This window comes from Sebastes umbrosus, chromosome 1 (assembly GCF_015220745.1).
Source record: "Sebastes umbrosus isolate fSebUmb1 chromosome 1, fSebUmb1.pri, whole genome shotgun sequence".
NCBI classification, from domain to species: Eukaryota; Metazoa; Chordata; class Actinopteri; order Perciformes; family Sebastidae; genus Sebastes; species Sebastes umbrosus.
In genome coordinates, this window is record NC_051269.1 from 30,918,092 (window position 1) to 30,933,426 (window position 15,335).

Sequence of the window (15,335 nt, forward strand, 5' to 3'; positions counted from 1 at the left end):
AATTTGTCTCAGAGTGTCCCTGGTTTGGACTGAAAGTCGTAAAAATGATCTTGTAGGCTTGATGAAAGCCAAAGAGGAGTTACAGATGAGTGAATGGTGACAGACATAAATTATTCTCAGACCTTCAAAGTGATAGAATGAGGCCTTGACATTGATCAATTTTCTAGCTCTGAACAGGTCGTCAGAGTGATGGTCTGCATTCACCCAGACTGGAGAAGTTTGTCCAAAAACTGCAGTCCTATTTGCAATCAAATGCAATGCACATTGTAGGCGCTACATGCACTCTGTATCTGTGTGAACTTCCTCTCTGTATGCAAAATCATGCCACATGTCTATGAGTCTCATTTGCATCTATATGTGTTTGCGTGCGTCTGTCCTCCTGCTGCTTTCCACTGATACCGAGCTGACATTGCCCAGTATTTGTTTTATCGTCTCCCTCCCAACACAAAGCATGCATGTGACCATTTGTCTTCATCCAGTTTCCTTTCTGTGCATCCTCTCCGGAGTGTCAAAGCTTCTCAGGCTTTTTACTTTTCACCCACTCTTCACTTCAGCCTGCAGCTATACAGTCACACTGAGGAAAAGACCCAGGGACACAGTATAGTGGTGGATAAAATAAGGTCTAAAATAAGTATTTTTTATTCCATAAAAGTGAGTCTAATTGATGACAACAACAGGTGAAAGATGTTGTGTTATTTACATTGCAGTAAGTTCGTGCGTCTTTTGACAAACCTGTCATCTGAATTAAAGGGACTGTTTGTAACTTTTTACACGTATAAATCTACCGGGTTGGCGTCCCATGCGCGGTCGCATATGTGCGCTCACGTGTGGCTACGCTGTTCAGACTCAGACTCCAACACAAACTACACGGAAGCACCAAAACCATAAAGTTATATCTAGTGAAGCCCGTCTGTTAAACAGTGTCAACTCTTCCTGCTCCAGCCCCCCGACCACGGCCAGAAGACACAGGGGAGACCGTAGCTTTGATCTCCAGGGTCAGAGTCTCTGCTGTGCTCTGCTCCTCTGCCTGCCTGCCTTCAGTCACACACCGCGCGCTTTCTCGCGCTCTGCTCTTACGTACATGCGTGCACACTACACACTGCAGAAGAGTTCGTAGTTCTGAGAATATCTAGTGAATGAACAGTGGACGTTTGTGCAGAAATAAATGCTGCAGCTCCTCCAGACCAACAGAGGTTTTCCGTGTCTTGTGAAGTGACGGGGCTCCGCAGCGAGAAACGTTATCGTCTCTGACCGGGTACCGGTGTCTTCCCTGTTCCCTCCGGCCGTGGTCGGGAGGCTGAAACAGGAAAAGCCAACAGTAGGATCAGCAGTGATTCATGGAGAGACCTCTGGAGAGACTGTCTGGTCAGCTAACATTACTGCCAAGCAGGTGAAATATAGAGTGATATTGTGGTTTTAGCTGACGTGTGTCGCCTCACTGTTTTGAGCGATGCTCGTTCATGACTATTTAGAGCGTGCACAAGCAAGAACCCGACGCTGACTTTCGTTGATTTAACGGCCACAGGTGTCGCTGTTAACAAGCAATTCTGAAAGTTACAAATAGTCCCTTTAATGTTTGACATTCTCCTCCTCAGTGTGTCCTCTCCCACAGAGGGAGACAGAAGATAACAAGGGACTCTGAACTGAACTCCAATGGACGACATATCTAAACTGGAATTATTTCACAAAAAACAATGAGGAAAAATACAGATGTCTTGAGCCAACTAAATCCAAAATAAATAGGAGATAATCACTGAATGAGTAGCTGTTATCCAAAATTACTCAGTTTCAGCGGCCAGGGAATGCCACTATTTGGGACTCAGTAGTGGTGGTTAAAATAAGGTCTAAAATAAGTATTTTCTTTGCATAAAAGTGAGTCTAATTGATGACAACAGGTGAAAGATGTTATGTTATTTACATTGCAGTAAGTTCAGTAAGTTCATGCATATTTGACAAACAAACCATGTCATCTGAATGAATGTTTGACATTCTCCTCCTCAGTGTGTCCACTCCCACAGAGGGCGTCACACATTGCAGAAAGAAGAGGATAAGGGACTCTGAACTGAACTCCCATGGGTGACATATCTAAACTGGAATTATTTCACAAGAAACAAGGAGGAAAAATACAGATGTCTTGAGCCAACCAAATCCAAAATAAATATGATCTGAATTTCCTGTTGACTGCCAGGAAATGCCACTATTTGGGACTAATACTGTTTATTTTTCCGACCTTTGACACATTTGTTCTTATCATTGATGAAATCCACATTGTTAATCTGCGCTTTGGGAACCTGTTTGTGACTCATTCTCTGCTGGTATCCGTGCTGTCCCTCCTCCAGCAGCAGGACTGCAGGACTTCATTCCGGTAATCGGTGCGTATGGAGACCATAATAAGTTCTGCGTCTTTTGCGCGCAGCAGCTCCATGTCTTTGGATCGGATCCTAAAATAACTCAGACACAACAACAGACACTACTTCTACCTCTGTCTGTTTGGACATAAAACATGCGAACGCTTAAATCTTGGGTGTCTCAGTCGGTGCCACACAAACTCAAACATTGAGACGCGTCTCTCCAGCCGAGCGCACCTCACTCTTCCTCCTCTTCCAGCAGCAGCAGCAGCATCAGCGATCATCATCATGCCTAACGGACTCTACATCGGTATGGAGGTGGTGATCGCCGTGTCGTCGGTGATCGGTAACGTGATGGTGGTGTGGGCTGTGCGTATTAACCGCTCTCTGAGAGACACCACGTTTTGTTTCATCGTCTCCTTGGCCTTGGCTGACATTGCAGTGGGAGCTCTGGTCATCCCTCTCGCCATCGCGGTCCACATGGAGTTCCAGGCGCACTTCTACAGCTGCCTGCTGGTCGCCTGCACGATGCTCGTGCTCACTCAGAGCTCCATCCTGGCGCTGCTGGCCATCGCCATCGACCGATACCTGAGAGTCAAGATACCCATGAGGTAGGCCTAAAGGTGAATTATTATACTTCACAATATCTTATGTTGTCATTTACCAGAAAGAAGCCTTTGTGTCTTTGTGTCTGGAACCAAGCTGCTCCACCTGAGCTGGCTGGAGCAGGGTTTTCATTTCAGCTCCAGCACCAGAAATGACTGTAATGGTGTCTCATTATTTTAATAGGTTTACCTTAATTTAAGGGGCTACATTAATCTGCTTTGACATATCAGTAATATCTCTACTGGAAGCCACAGTGTGCCATTGAAAAAACAAAGACATTTTAAACAGCTTTTAATATAAGTTCAAATAATATTTAGACTTATTGATTCATTATTTATCCTTCAACTCCTTCAGAGTACACCTCCAACACATAATGTTACGTATGACTTTTGAAGAATTTTGTATGAATGTGAAATTTATATATGTTTGGAAAATTTGAATGTTATAAGTGTAACACAAATATGATGTTGTATATAGTATGTATGTGATAAATTAATGTACTTGATTTCAGACCCCAGGAAGACTAGCTGGTGCCATTGGTATCAGCTAATGGGGACCCTTTTTAAATAAATAAATAAATCTCTCCTGGAAGCTGCAGTGGAAAGTCAATGAAGACGTTTTTATAAAAAGCTTTTTTAATATAAGTTCAAATAATATTTAGATTTAATAAATTCATTATTTATTCGTGCATTTATTCTTCTACTCCTCAAGAGTACACATAATGTTACCCCAAATATAAGCTGTAAACTATAACAAAGTAATACACTTATAAAAAGATATCTTAAATTAATAATATCTTTGTGTCATTTACTAGAAAGAAGCCTTTGTGTCTTTGTGTCTGGAGCCAAGCTGCTCCACCAGAGCTGGCTGGAGCAGGGTTTTCATTTCAGCTCCAGCACCAGAAATGACTGTAATATGTACACTGTTAAGAATTTCCCAGTAAAATAACAGTAAAGAACTGGCAGCAGGGTTGCCTTTATGTTACTGTAAAATTAACATTATTATACTGTCGCTGAAATTTACAGCTTTGTACTGTTAATGAAAAATACAGTTTGAACTGTTTTTTTTTTTTTTTTATAAATTTCACAGTATTTTACAGTTAATTTAAAGATGTTGTTGCTGTTTAAAGATACATTATATAGCTGTTTTTCCACCTTTCTTTTACATTATGTTACTGATTTGTTTTAATGCACTATTTAAGTTGTATTTTTTACATACATTTATTAAACATTATTTTTTGCCTAGATGAATAGACTTAGCAGATTACAGACATAGGAATAGTCACACTAAATACAATTAAAGGCACTTGTTAGGAAAAAGGCTATAATAGACTTGTTGACACTTTTCCCAAAATGTCTGTCTCTAGCTGGCTACAAGCACAGAATGCAAACCAGAACAACATGTGAGTGAAGAACAATAAAGCTAATTCACTGATTTTACAATCATGTACAATGTACAAGCCTCACATGTGCAGATCAGGTCCCAGAATTAAAAAAATACTGCATGAAACTGTTACTGATACTTTAGACAGTTGATCAGCAGTAAAGTGCTGTTTTTTAAGAATGCATTATAGTTCAGTTAAAAAACGGCCTTTTAGCGTAATTTAACAGGTTTTCTTTTGTATTAACAGTAAAGCACTGTTTTTAGCAATAACAGGTTAATATTGTTGAAATCCTGCTGTAAATTAACAGCAATTGTTTACAGTGTAGAGTAATGGTGTCTCATTATTTTTAATAAGTTTACCTTAATTCAAGGGGGCTACATTAATCTGCTTTGACATATCAGTAATATCTCTATTGGAAGCTATACAGAGGAAAGACAATGAAGACAGTTTTATAAACAGCTTTTTAAGATAGATAGATAGATAGATAGATAGATAGATAGATAGATCTTAGTGTCCAGGCCTGTTCGGCACTGTTAAAGCTGTTGATTTTAACATCAGCGGGGAGGCCAGCTGTTTTCCAGCCTGAGCTAAACATGCAGAAGAAACATGTGGAGGTCATAAATGTTGTACCTCTTTCTTTACTCCTTCTGATCTGGTTTGTTAATAACTAACTTGATGGTAAACTTGCATTTCTGTTGCATGGTAACAGAGATTTTCAAATTAATCAGTTAGCACTCCTCTTGCTTTACCCATAATTTTGAAAACTCTAAGTTTCCACTTCAAGTTGGCTAATTGGACAATGAGCCTGGACAAGAATGCATGATTGGTCAATAGGCTCATGGTGGCTGGTTGATGGATTGCGTAATTTCTCAAGCTGGCAACAAACGCACACATAGAAACATGCACACACACACACTGCACTCTGTCACTCAGAGGACAATAACACACTGGTTGCAGTGAGGACACTACACAGGAACAATAAAAAAAGATATTGTGTAGTATGATCTCAATATTATCGGCTTAACAGTTATTTATCAGTGTGCTGCTGCAGGGTTTCTCAGCTCTTTTCATCACAAACAGTACTGGATGTGGTGACCGGACAAATATCTCACATTTTTCAAATTCAAAACAGGATAAACGGGACAACTTTGTGTAGCACGTAAAGAATAGTGTATTGTGATTAGGGTTGTCAATCAATTAAAGTATTTAATCGCGATTAATTGCATGATTGTCCATAGTTAATCACGATTAATCGCAACTTAATCATACATCTTTTATCTGTTCAAAATGTACAGAGGGAGATTTTTCAAGTATTTAATACTCTTATCAACATGGGAGTGGGCAGATATGCTGCTTTATGCAAATGTATGTATATATTTATTACTGGAAATCAATTAACAACACAAAACAATGACAAATATTGAGCAGAAACCCTCACAGGTACTGCATTTTATTCATGACAAACTCAAGCCCAACAGGCAACAACAGCTGTTAGTGTGTCAGTGTGCTGACTTGACTATGACTTGCCCCGAACTGCATGTAATTATCATAAAGTGGGCATGTCTGTAAAGGGGAGACTCGTGGGTACCCATAGAACCCATTTTTATTCACATATCTTGAGGTCAGAGGTCAAAGGACCCCTTTGAAAATGGCCATGCCAGTTTTTCCTTGCCAAAATCTAGCGTAAGTTTGGAGCGTTATTTAGCCTCCTTCACAACAAGATAGTATGACATGGTTGGTACCAATGGATCCAGATTCATGCTTTAAAACTGAGCCTGCTGAAACCTTAGAAAGATCAGTGAAAGAAATTAGTGGTGTTAAAACAAATTTGCGTTAACGCACTGCTATCACGTTAACTTTGACAGCCCTAATTGTAATGATTATAAATATACGTTTAAATCATAATCTGTATCAGGTCATACGATATTTCTCCTCAGGATTGGCAGAAAACGTCTGGTGCTCCCTCACAAAGAAAACACAAATCAGAGAAAATGTACTTCCATCTCACTGCTGATCCATTTTAGCCAGATACTCCCATCTGGACATGTTCAAATTTTAAACACCGGTGAATTTCATTTTACTATCTCGTGCTCCGTGATAATGTCAGCCAGAAATGGAGTCCCCCTCCCTAAACCACCCCTGGGACTCTACAGGGACACAGTTAAACAGGCACTGATTGCTTTTTATAGCAGAGGTGGTTTGAAAGCACACTGTCATGATAAGGGTGGCGTGTCTGTGATTTGAAAATCTCCAAAGTATTGTTATTGCACTTAGCTGGAAGATGGGATTTAGCAGGTGGAAATCCCTCAGGAGAGCCGAGATAGATGGAGGGCAGTAGAGTCTAGTCGGACAGCTGATCTGTATGCAGCCAGACAGCCGAGCCTTAAAAGCAGCTGGACAGAGCGTTGTAAAGATAAAAGCTGTCGTCACATATGGGAATACCTACTCCAGACTCCCTTTAAACATCCTTTGAGTATTCATTCATACGTCCTGTGTTGTGTCTGACTCACCCTGGCTGAACTCCTGAGTGTGTGTGTGTTTTATGTGACAGAGTGAAAGGCGAGAAAGAGTAAATGAGGGGAAAGAAAATATGAGTTTGGCTCGGGCATATAGCTCGGTGTGTTTCTGGGTTGGCGTTAGTGAGGTTAGCCAGGGAGCAGGCATGATAAGAAGAAGAGAGAAAAAATGTGCTTCACATGTGCAAGCGAGTGAGAGAGTGAGAGTTTATTTAGCCACCTCTGTCGTCTGATTCAGTCAGCACATGACTCTTTAGAAACAAAGGTTGAGTTACGAAAATCAACAGCTCAGTTGACCACAGGAATCTTTCATGTCCGCTCGACAATGACTAATTCATGGGCCTGTCCAATAGCAGACCATTGTGTGGGAGAGACAGGGCTGGTGACATCCTAAGAACTGCAGTACGTTATGTTAGGCAACGACTCCCACAGTTTTCTGAACAGCAGAGATGTCTTGCTTGTGTGTGCTTTACAGAATTGACTCCTTCGAGTTTTAATACTTCTTGCAATATATAGCGTCATTTTCTCTGTGACTCTCCGTTATTGGTGACCATCCGAGGAGCACATGAATGCACCATTAGCCTGTCGTACTGTCCGTCTAGACTCAGTCTGATTCAGTCGGTCCTCGTTCGTTTATTCAGTGCCGTTGGGCCCGTGTACGCCGCTTCCTATGTTTTGAGCAACTGCACCACCATACCAGGCAGCGTAAGCTGTTCCCTATGATAAACAGCGAGTGGGCGAGTGGGAAAAGTCTGGGAAAAGTCTGGGATACCTGAACACTCGATCCATTCGGCAGGCTGACCCGGTACATACCTGACACTAAAAAGAGTAGTTCAAAAATATTTTTTTAATATATTTTGCACATCACTAGATGAAAGTAGCTCAGTGGCACATGGGGCAAAACAAGTTTGACTTCCACGTATAAAATAACCCGCATCTTCCGGCGATCTTCCGCATCCCATAGAGCAGGCGCACTAGCATTTCCTTTAACTCTGCCTCCCAGCCCTCAGTCTCAGGCTCATTCACATGAACGGAGGAAAGAAAATTAACTTCAGCTATTAGTGCATTTTTAAAACTTTTAGGACCTAACGATTAAAATAAGGTCTGGGCAAGTGTTCGTAAGTTGCCTCAATTCATAAGAGCCTCAATTAAAAAAAATAAATAGGGTGACATTTTTTTTTTTTTTATGAAAACCATAATCTGTGTAGCAGAGGGTAAATTCGTAGGCAATAAAACACACCACTGCTCAGTTCAACACACTCAAGGGTTTTGTTGCTACTGCCTTACATTGTCTGGTATGACCAGTAGCTTATGGTTACAAAATATTAGATAATGTTAGCAAACTTGAGCTAGATATTGCTCTATAAGCCAGTTTGTTGACTTTATGACTCTTTTCCGCTTTTGCTACTGTTGCTCTATGTTTTAGCATTCACCATTATCCTGTAATTGTCACTTGGGGTAACAGTAGAGTTACATAGTCGTGCTTTAAGAGTTGAAACAACATCCCAAGATAGAATCGCTTATATTATGGTTTCACAAAGGGTATTTGTTGTAAATTGTTTTGCAGAGATTTATATGTTGTATTGGATTGAATTAAAAACAAGATCTTCTCCTTTGTTGCCGTAGCTACAAGCGGGTGGTGACCCCTCGGCGAGCTGGCACGGCCGTGTTATTATGTTGGCTGGTGTCCATCATAGTGGGCCTCACGCCCATGTTGGGTTGGAATAACCTGCAGTTACTCCGCGACAATGGCTCCCTGATCACCGATGACCTCTTGGTGACCTGTGAGTTTGAGACAGTCGTCAGCATGGACTACATGGTCTACTTCAACTTCTTCGGCTGGGTGCTGCCCCCTCTTCTCCTCATGCTGGCCATCTATGTGGAGATTTTCTACATGATCCACAAGCAGCTCAACAAGAAGGTGAGGTCTTCCTCTTCTTGAGATCGTTTTGTTTGATATGTAGTTAATAAAAGACATTTATTTTGGTAATAAAACAGACTTAATGTGAACTGATGCTAATGTAACCGGGCTCAGCTCTAGCGCACTAAATCTATACGCTGACGATGTTCTCCTTTATCTCTCTGTAGGTGACAGCTAGCCACACAGACCCCAGTCGTTACTATGGAAAGGAGCTCAAGCTAGCCAAGTCGCTCGCCCTCGTTCTTTTCCTCTTCGCGGTCAGCTGGCTCCCTCTACACATCCTCAACTGCATCACCCTCTTTTGCCCTACCTGTGACAAGCCGATGTTCCTCATTTACATCGCCATCATCCTCACCCACGGCAACTCGGCCGTCAACCCCATCGTGTACGCTTTCCGCATCAAGAAATTCCGCACAGCGTTCCGGAAAATCTGGAAACAGTACTTTCTTTGTCAGGATCCAGTCGGTCGGCTTCCTCAAAGAGGGAGCCAGAGAGGACAGAGCCATGAGAGGAGGCTGAGGCAGAACGATGACGATGATGATGATGTGTGACCCTTGGCAACTAATTGGATTGCTGTGTAACTGTTAAGTTTCACTCCACTGATTCACAGAATGGGAAAGACTCTGGCTTTATTTTCACGCTTGAGGGATTACTGGTCGAAACAGCCTTAATGGCATCGCAGAATGTCAAAGGGATGAAAGAGATGAGGGAACTCCATCGTGGACTGACTGATTTCCTCCATCCAACACACCCTCAGAGGGCAGGATGACCAATCAGCATGGAGACGGGATAAACATCCTATATCAGACTTTGATTTAAATAATGTTTATTTCTCCACTGGCTAACAAAATGAAGATGTTGCCGTACAAGTTAAGGGGCTTCTCATCAGTTTTCAGCACCAACCTGTTGAACTTGAATCAGTAAGTGTATATCTGTAGCACATGCGGTACAAGAGTAGTGTATGCTGAATTGTATCTTTTGACCTGAATTAAAACTCATGGCCTTTTTTATGTGAATGATCTCAAAAAGTTAAGCATCGTATTATGGGCTACATTTATAGTACATGCTTAGTTCTGTGGCCTTAAGGACAGAAAATCCAATGAAGAGGAACTAAGACATTGTGTTGATAGTGTGAATCTGGTGGTGGGCAAGCAGGAAGTTTGCGCAACCAGCTTGGTGCTTTGACCAGTACACAGGATGTGCTGTATGCTGGCTGGATGGATGAAAAAAAGTAGAACTGACTCACTTGGAATTAAAACCCAGGACCTCTTTGTGCGATGAGCGTCTGGTTTGAGTTGCGCAGTAACTCATGAGACTCACTGCCCATTCAGATGTGTGGTGCAATCCAACGCATGTGAAGGCTGTTTTTGATGCTCTTGAGACCATTTGACTGACAGAATGACTAATACTAGCTAATAGTTGTAAAAAGAGCATCCATGCTACAAGAAAAATTACTTCATGCTCCTCTTCAAATATTTGTGGACATGGACAACGGTTAAAAACTGTGGAGACACCTATTGGTAACTTTATATCTATAGCTGCAGGACTGTGAATCTAAGGAATGTTGGAGCTTGTATATTCAATAAGCTTCATTTGATCTGGGTGATACTAATTTTTAACTCTGTAATGTACCTCTACTGTGCATTTATCACCAGGCCTTTTCCACTATTAGCAGGTGTTTTCAGTTATCTTTTCACTTTCCCCCGATTCGTGATGGAGTTTGTTATACCAATGTAGCGTCATCACATCCTCTCTGTTGTTTCTGTTAGTAAACTGACCAGTGTTGTCCTTTAAAGGAACAGTGTGTAAGAATTCAGGGATCTATTAGCAGAAATGGAATATAATATTCATTACTACGTTTTCATTAGTGTGTAATCACATGAAACTAAGAGTCGTTGTGTTTTCGTTAGCTTAGAATGAGCCCTTCATATCTACATAGGGAGTGGGTCATCTTCACGGTGTCCGCCATGTTGCTCCGCCATGTTTCTACAGTAGCCCAGAACGGACAAACCAAACACTGGCTCTAGTGAGAGCCTTTTGCATTTTTATATTACCTGAAGCCCACCGTTGTTCTCCAACACGCAAACTGCGGTAACGTGAGCCGGAAAATGCAAAACCTTGATATCGCCAGCCGCTGTCAGTTGCTCCTAAAGTAGTGTTAGTATGGTAAGAATGGCCTCTGAGTGAGGCAAACGGTTTTACACTCGGCGGCTCAGGTTATTGCAGGTTTGGAAAGTAAGGAGTGAGCAGAGTGGTACTCGGCTGGTTGCAATATGCAACCACACCAGTAAATGCCACCAAATCCTACACACTGCACCTTTAAAATGAGGGAAATTCAACTTAAAAGTGTTGAGACAGGACTGCTGACACTTATAATATGTATTGTATGTAACTAATATATGTATACATTTTAATGGGACATACAGTATAAAATTCACCTCAGTGAGCCAACAGCTGTTTATCTCTGACACGTCCTCTTACAGCTGTTGATTGAGTTTGCAGATTTTGAAATCCACCCTTTCAAACATCTCATTAGATTGTTTTAATGACAAATGGAGACAGGAAAGTAAGCAAAAACTGTAGGAGCATATGGTGAGCCCTGCTGATATAAATTCTTAACGCTGTACATGCATTAGCAGGTGGAAGCATCAAAATTCACTCTCTTTATGACAGAAATAGCATCTCGCTTTCTCTCCATGCTTCTCTGTATCGAGGCTCAAGTCATCAGTGGTGGGAGGCCATTTTTTGTGCGCACACATCGATCTTCTGTCACTCGGCAGAGAGAGCTGCTCGTGTGAGTAAGTGAGGAGGTTATGATGGTGTGGGAGTCCAGGGGTGAGGTTGGACAGGGTGGAAGGATTATTCTGTTTACAAGGTGAGAGTACAGCTGAGGAACTCATCAAGAGTTTACATCTCTGCGCAGGTCAACATCGAGGCCACCGCGATGCTTTCCCATCAAATAAACAGGCCTGTTACTGTGACCCTGTTGATCTCTGTCTTAACCTACTGTGGCACTGTGTGTTACAACATATACAGTATACACACACATACATACATATGACTGTCAGTCAAGTGTACTCACTGTGTTTGAAACGCTGCTCTTGTAATAATGTTTCCATGTGATTCTTTTCTCACTTTGTGCTCCTGTGAAATGGTTTTCAAGCCACTATGTGTAGAATTTGATATACCGCATATAGAAGATGTTATAGCATATTTAAAATGATTTTTCTTTGTAGAAAAATGATGAGAAAGTTGGTGCAAAGTGTGTGTGTTACTTTCAGCCCATTCACTCTGTGTCCTAGCAACCCGTTCTCACCCCCAACTCGTCAAATACCGACGCTTGGTCAGTGCCCCTCCACATCTGATACCGGCGACACACCGAGGCACCCTTTAGCATCCGTATGAGACGCACTGGGCTTTCAACTCACTCCAACGTAAACCCATCCGCGTCGTTATTAGACGGTCAGAAAAACTGACGTAGTATAAAGAGAGGGAAAGTCCACGTACGGCGGGAGGAAGTCGAGGTAGGATGGGTCAATAAAACACCGGACTTTTACCCAAGAGACCGCTGTTCATGTCCCGTGTGAAACCCAGCCAACGTTGACTTACTTTACCTTAGTTTTGTTACGTACTTAACTAACATAATATATGTAACAAACATACTTATTTTAACCCAAACCACTATCTTTTCCTAAACCTAACCAAGTAAACCTAAAAAATAAGTAAACCTACGTTGGAAGTTTATTTTGCAAAGAGACTGTATGCATGTAACGAGCGCAAATGGTACTTTTCCTGTGAACATAAAGTTTATTTTGAAAAGATACTATGCGTGTAACAAGTGGAAACTGACATGCCGTCTCTGACACATCCAAAAGTGATGCTAGAGGGGTACATAGAGCGTCCTAGGTTGAAGCGTAGGGGCACTGACCAAGCTTCGGTATTTGACGAGTTTGGAATGAGAGGTTGTGTCTAGAAGGTAAGCTGCAAATTGCGAAAATGTGTGAAAACTATTTATACTACCACTGGGGGGCGCCAACGTCTCACATTTTTAATTCTACACACAGTGGCTTTAAGTTTTGATCTGTTTACTTTGACTGAACCAGTGTGATAAATTAAACATGATTTGTGCAATATTCTCAGATGTACATTAACAATATCAAAAGATAATCTATAGCTTAGATATTGTACATGTAGACAGTGTTAATCATAACCAAGTGCTGGAGGTTCAGAGCAGTACGTGCTAATATGGTGAGCTGCTTTGTCAAATCTCTAATTATGAAGGAATACATTAATAAATAGGTCAATAGATGGAGTGAAAACACAGAAAGCGGACTGTTAATCTCGCCGAATGTGAATATTTTGTCAATACTGTTTGTGTTAACTGCTGTGCTGTCCAGAAATACACTTACGTCAAACGCTAGAGAAAGAAAATAAAGTTGCTTTTCTCATGGACGCTGACTGAGAATTTGATGACAGGTGTTATCGAGTACTTTGGATGTTCAATAGAAGTTCTTTGAAGGTTGTAATAACTTCAAATACCAGAATATTTCTTTCTCTGTCACTCACTCTTTTTTGTCAAATGTACACACTCGCACAGACAAGTCAAGTTTATGTACAGCCTGAAATCACATTGTCCCAGACGGCTGCACAATCTTCAAAGTATATGACATACTGTATGACGCAAACACATATATCAGTGTCCATTATTAAATACTTTTACATTTCATTTTATAAATTGACATCAAAGAGATCTTTGTTTTTATAAAAATTGTATCCATGGATTTTATTGAATTTTTTTTTTACCAGCAATCCTTTTGACTCTTTAGCCACAGATGTCTCCAATGACATCATTAATTGCTGCACTGCATTACATCCTGCTACAGAGCCATCGTTAGTGTTATTGGTTCCACCTGTGATTTGACGAGTCTGTCTGCTGTGAAAAAGGCGCAACAATCTCAGTCATTTGGGAACAATAAAGACACAACAGCTGATGCTAGCAAGACTATCAAGGTTCAGGTATGTTTTTATGGCAATTAACTCAAGCTTCATTGTATGGTAAATCTTTTTAAGGCCCATTAATCTTTATCTGGGAATTGCTGCAGTGTGCATGTAGTTTTAACACGTTCTCATCCCAACTTGTCACAGAGGCCTTACCGCCGCTTTGTCACACCCCTCGGCATCATTTTATTTTCGGCATTAAGCCACTATAGTTAGGTTTAGGAAACAACTATGGTTAGGCTTAAAACTAGTACGTTTGTAGAGTGAAAATGACACTGAATATTGTGAACACGGGACATAAATGAACAGCAGAATTTAACGGGACACTGGAACTGTACTGGAATGGCCGGTGCGTTTAATATCGACGCTAAGGGGTGCCTTGTGTGGCGGTATTGAATGGCGACGGCTGTGACAAAGCCTCGGTATTTGACGCCCTGGGAATGAGAACGGGCTGGTAGTTTTTGCCATATATAAATGAGGTGTGTTTGTACTTATTCTAAATTAATGGTACTTTTAAATGGAAACACAGACTTACTGTAAAGTCAGTGTCTGTTGGAACTATCCACCCTATAAATAGAGAGATTCCAGATCAAAGATTATTTTCCCCTTGCAAGTCTTTTAGCTGTGGAACTGCCTCCCAGTTGGTTTGGCTTGCCTGGTCCCAAACTCCCCCGCCATGTCTCACAGAGTTAGTGCGGGGTTGATGCAGACAGCCAAACAGCAGCACAGAGAGAGGTGTGACTGTGCAAACAGCTCGACTCGGGGAGTGGTCGTGAATATCTTGCTATACTGCAGGCCAAGAATGCAACGGCTGTATATTACTTCAAATCAAATAAACACAAAACAAGCAAATTGATTTTTCAGATTAATTGTTCTGTGAAGAAGGTATTAGGTGTGTGTTGTCTCAAGACTGTCAGCAAGAATTTCTCACATATTTACGAGCACCCTTGACTTTCCACCTTCCTCATAGAGGTGAAAAACTAGCCGGATGCCTTTACATCCCAGTGTGAACTGCAGGCAGAGAGCTGGAGGCTCTGTGATCACGACAACATAGAAAGACTGAAAAACAGGATTTATTTTTATATGTCCATTACTCCAAGCATACGTTCTGCACAGAAACTGGATCCAGGCTTGTTTGGTTCCTTTTTTTGTCCGTTACAATAACAAACCCCTTTCTCCATGGACATGATGTTGCTAAGGCTGGTTTTAAATTATGGGTGGCATCGTTCACACTGGAATCTAGTGATTGAAAGTGGTCAGTGCTGCACTCTGCTGGTTACTGAGCAGTAGTGAAACTACATACTGTATAAGACCACACAGGGCTGAGGAGAGTTTAAAAACTAAAAGCAAGAAAGCATTTTTCTTTACTTAAATGTTGGAAGGGACATTGAAATTCATATACAAAATAGTTCCTTATCTAATCTTATTTGTGTAACTAATAAATGAAAATTACTTAGTCCCCATGTCATTTAATCTGTCATCTAAATATTTCTCTACTGCCGTATGTTTTTCCTGTGATCCGGTATTGGAGAATATAAATTTAATGGATATGTAACACGTGA

General features: G+C 41.2%; 1 protein-coding gene and 1 long non-coding RNA gene across 2 annotated transcripts; one reads left to right on the top strand and one right to left on the bottom strand.

Annotated features, from left to right (window-relative positions):
- Positions 1-1,118: 1,118 nt before the first annotated feature.
- On the bottom strand, positions 1,119-12,899 carry LOC119491912. The gene is made up of 4 exons (XR_005207676.1): positions 12,820-12,899; positions 11,074-11,079; positions 5,255-5,258; positions 1,119-1,129 (listed from the first exon to the last, which is right to left on the bottom strand). It is a non-coding gene; the product is annotated as an uncharacterized LOC119491912 (long non-coding RNA).
- LOC119491893 (adenosine receptor A1-like) lies at positions 1,877-10,686 on the top strand. The gene is made up of 3 exons (XM_037776162.1): positions 1,877-2,959; positions 8,481-8,775; positions 8,943-10,686. The coding sequence occupies exons 1-3, from the start codon at positions 2,637-2,639 to the stop codon at positions 9,324-9,326; spliced, it is 1,002 nt and encodes a 333-aa protein (XP_037632090.1). The 5' UTR covers positions 1,877-2,636; the 3' UTR covers positions 9,327-10,686.
- Positions 12,900-15,335: the final 2,436 nt, after the last annotated feature.